General features: G+C 29.5%; 1 protein-coding gene across 2 annotated transcripts in view; it reads right to left on the reverse strand.

The window, feature by feature from the left end:
- Positions 1-69: 69 nt before the first annotated feature.
- LOC108694126 (pyruvate dehydrogenase phosphatase regulatory subunit, mitochondrial) overlaps positions 70-2,732 on the reverse strand; it is a 5,639-nt gene continuing 2,976 nt past the window's right edge. For both annotated transcript variants that reach the window (XM_018203421.1, XM_018203420.1), the window contains exons 10-14: positions 2,361-2,568; positions 2,208-2,297; positions 1,844-2,023; positions 1,564-1,764; positions 70-342 (exon numbers count right to left, since the gene is read on the reverse strand). In XM_018203421.1, the coding sequence (XP_018058910.1) occupies positions 133-342; positions 1,564-1,764; positions 1,844-2,023; positions 2,208-2,297; positions 2,361-2,568 (889 nt within the window). In that variant the 3' untranslated portion in view covers positions 70-132. The remainder of the gene's footprint in view (positions 343-1,563; positions 1,765-1,843; positions 2,024-2,207; positions 2,298-2,360; positions 2,569-2,732) is intronic.

The raw sequence follows: 2,732 nt of genomic DNA on the forward strand, positions 1-2,732 counted from the left end.
CATGATTATTTGACCTGAAGAATTTCTACTATGACTTTTAGATTTTTCGATGTAGCAGTTTTTGAGTGATACTTATTAAAGATTTATTCAATCTTTTGCTATATACTTTGTACATAATTTCTAAATGGGAGATTATAAAGATTGTTGGTCGCGCGTAGCATAATAAGCGTCTCTCTCTTTATCGGGGAATTTGGTAGGTAAATTCGGACTGTGTAAGTGACATTTTGCAGGGTACATGATACCCGCGACATTTACTTCGTAATCGCCTGATAATATGTACTCGTTTGTCACTTCTTGCGGCTGATCTTTCGAATCAAAATTTTGCACAAATCCAAGACACACCTACGAACGTGAGTCAATAAGTTATTTCGGAGAGAAAAAAATATTGTTGACTGCGTAAAGAGAAGGATGTTAAGGCCACACAAAATGAAAAATTCCGAGATGTATAAATTATGTCATTAAAGGGCTAAAGGAAGTTGTAAAGGCGTTAATATTTAAACTGCATACATGTGAAAGTGTGTTCATAACATTCTGTTTTTATTGAGCAACATATTTTTATAAATTATTTATTTTATTTGATATTAGTTTTATTCTTATAAACAAAAATTTTTTAAATAACAAAAATCTAAATTTTTTAATGTAAATATTTTAAGTACTAAAAATGACTTATGTAAAGTTTCATTGAGATTTACCAATTAGTTTAGAACAAATAAAGATTTTGTTTATTGAACAATTAATGTAATATCTCAATGTATTGACATTCACATAAATATTTTTAAATTCAGTAAAGTATTTATATTAAAAAATTGAGATTTTTATCATTATTGTGTAATATATTTTCATATATTTTCATATATTTCTATTAGAATACAAATTTACAAAATATTACTTTTTATTGAAATAACTTTTGATCCAGATGCTCAACTGTCTCTAATTTTTTTTATTATTTTTAAGTGCAATTTAAAATAATCTGTAATTTTTTCAAGTAATTTTTAATGTATTGCATTTGCCTTACAATCTCCTTAAGCAGAATCGAGCGACATATCACTTAGAGAAACATCGACAGAAATCATTATCAAAAACAATAAAATTAAAAATTGTTAAATAAGGTATCAAAATATTCCGCGAATTAAGTAACAAAAATCGTATTATTATTTAAACATGATAATTTGGCAAGCGTTTGTTATTCAAAACCAGAATTCGAAACTAAACGATTATTTTGTATTGGACTCTGCCGATAATTGCTTGAAAATTCTCCTCTAAATTATACGTGTTTAAGCAACAAAAACATTTATTGCTTAATTTTCGAGGTATTTTGGTTTTAGTTAATATTAATTTTTTATTAATAAATGTGATAAGTTTTATTGACTTTTTATCACGATTTCTCTCGTATTCCCGATGTTTCTCTAACATAAGTCGTACATCACTTGATTTTGCAAGTAGTCCTTTAATATGATACATAATTTATACATCTCGGTTCTTTTTCATTTTGGCCAAAAAACAGCTGTAATTTAACATCCTTTTTTCTTTTTTCCTAGAAAGGTAGAGGAAAACTATGTTCACCTGTTTTTTGAATGTAAAACCGTATCCCGTAGTAGTTGTCATTCCGCAATATTTTCCATTTCGATAAATAGGCTCACCACCCCAGCACCAAGTATCAAATTCGAGGTCATGATCGTTTAACAGTAATTGTACATACTTGCGTTGGACTCCTTGCTCACGCTGTTTCAAAAGAGCATCTCTGCCTATAAAATTAATTTCCTTCTGCGAAATGAAAATTTGTCTCATAAATTCATATATAACAGTATTGTTAAAATGTTAATCCTCAATGTATAATATTTACATCGAATTTTACTCTCCACGATCTTCCACATTCTAGAGGAGTAGTGAAGGTATCCAGATCTTGTCCCCAAAATGCATAAAACTTTTCAACGCGTAACGCTCTTGTTGCATAATAACCAGCATGTTTCATCCCGTATTTTGCTCCAGCCTCTATCAGCCTTGTATAAACATGCAGTGCAAACTGAAATTATAAAATTAAGTCTCACAAACTTGGAACATGCTTCATGAATCAAAAAAAAAAATTTTTCAATGAAGATATAATTTGAAAAAGAGAAAGGGGGAGGAAGAAAGGGAAGGAGGGAGGGAAGGAGAGAGAGAGAAAGAGCAAAGATGATATAATTATTCGAGTTATTTGGGATTTTTACCTCGTTTGGTATATACAGGACATAACCAAGTTCTCCGGTGTGCGTTAAATTCATTGTACGAATGCCATTGGCAAGTCCAACGTCTAATTCCTGATGAAAGAATGCAAATGAATAATATAATATAAATTAAATTTTTTAACTCAATTATATTACTTTGAATGTGAAAAATGGAAAATTCTTTGGATTTAAATCTATGTCTGTTAATTCAGTTAACAATTTTCTGGTGGCCGGTCCCATTATGCAAATTGCAGTGTACGCTGATGTGACGTCAGACACGGCGACAGAACCATCTACTGGCAGATGACGGTGAATCCAATTCTTGCAACGGGTTTGTTGAATAGTTGGTGCAATCATCATATAACTAATGAAAATGTTTCCGAATGCATTCATACATTTTTCTTCTTTATACACAAAATAATTCATGTATTGATGACACAAAAAATATGATAATTCTACAATTCAAATTAAATTCTACAATTCAAAATAAATTTTTTTTTTTTCTTAAAAAAGATATATATATATATA

The sequence above is a fragment of the Atta colombica genome, unplaced genomic scaffold (genome assembly GCF_001594045.1).
Source record: "Atta colombica isolate Treedump-2 unplaced genomic scaffold, Acol1.0 scaffold116, whole genome shotgun sequence".
Classification (NCBI taxonomy): Eukaryota; Metazoa; Arthropoda; class Insecta; order Hymenoptera; family Formicidae; genus Atta; species Atta colombica.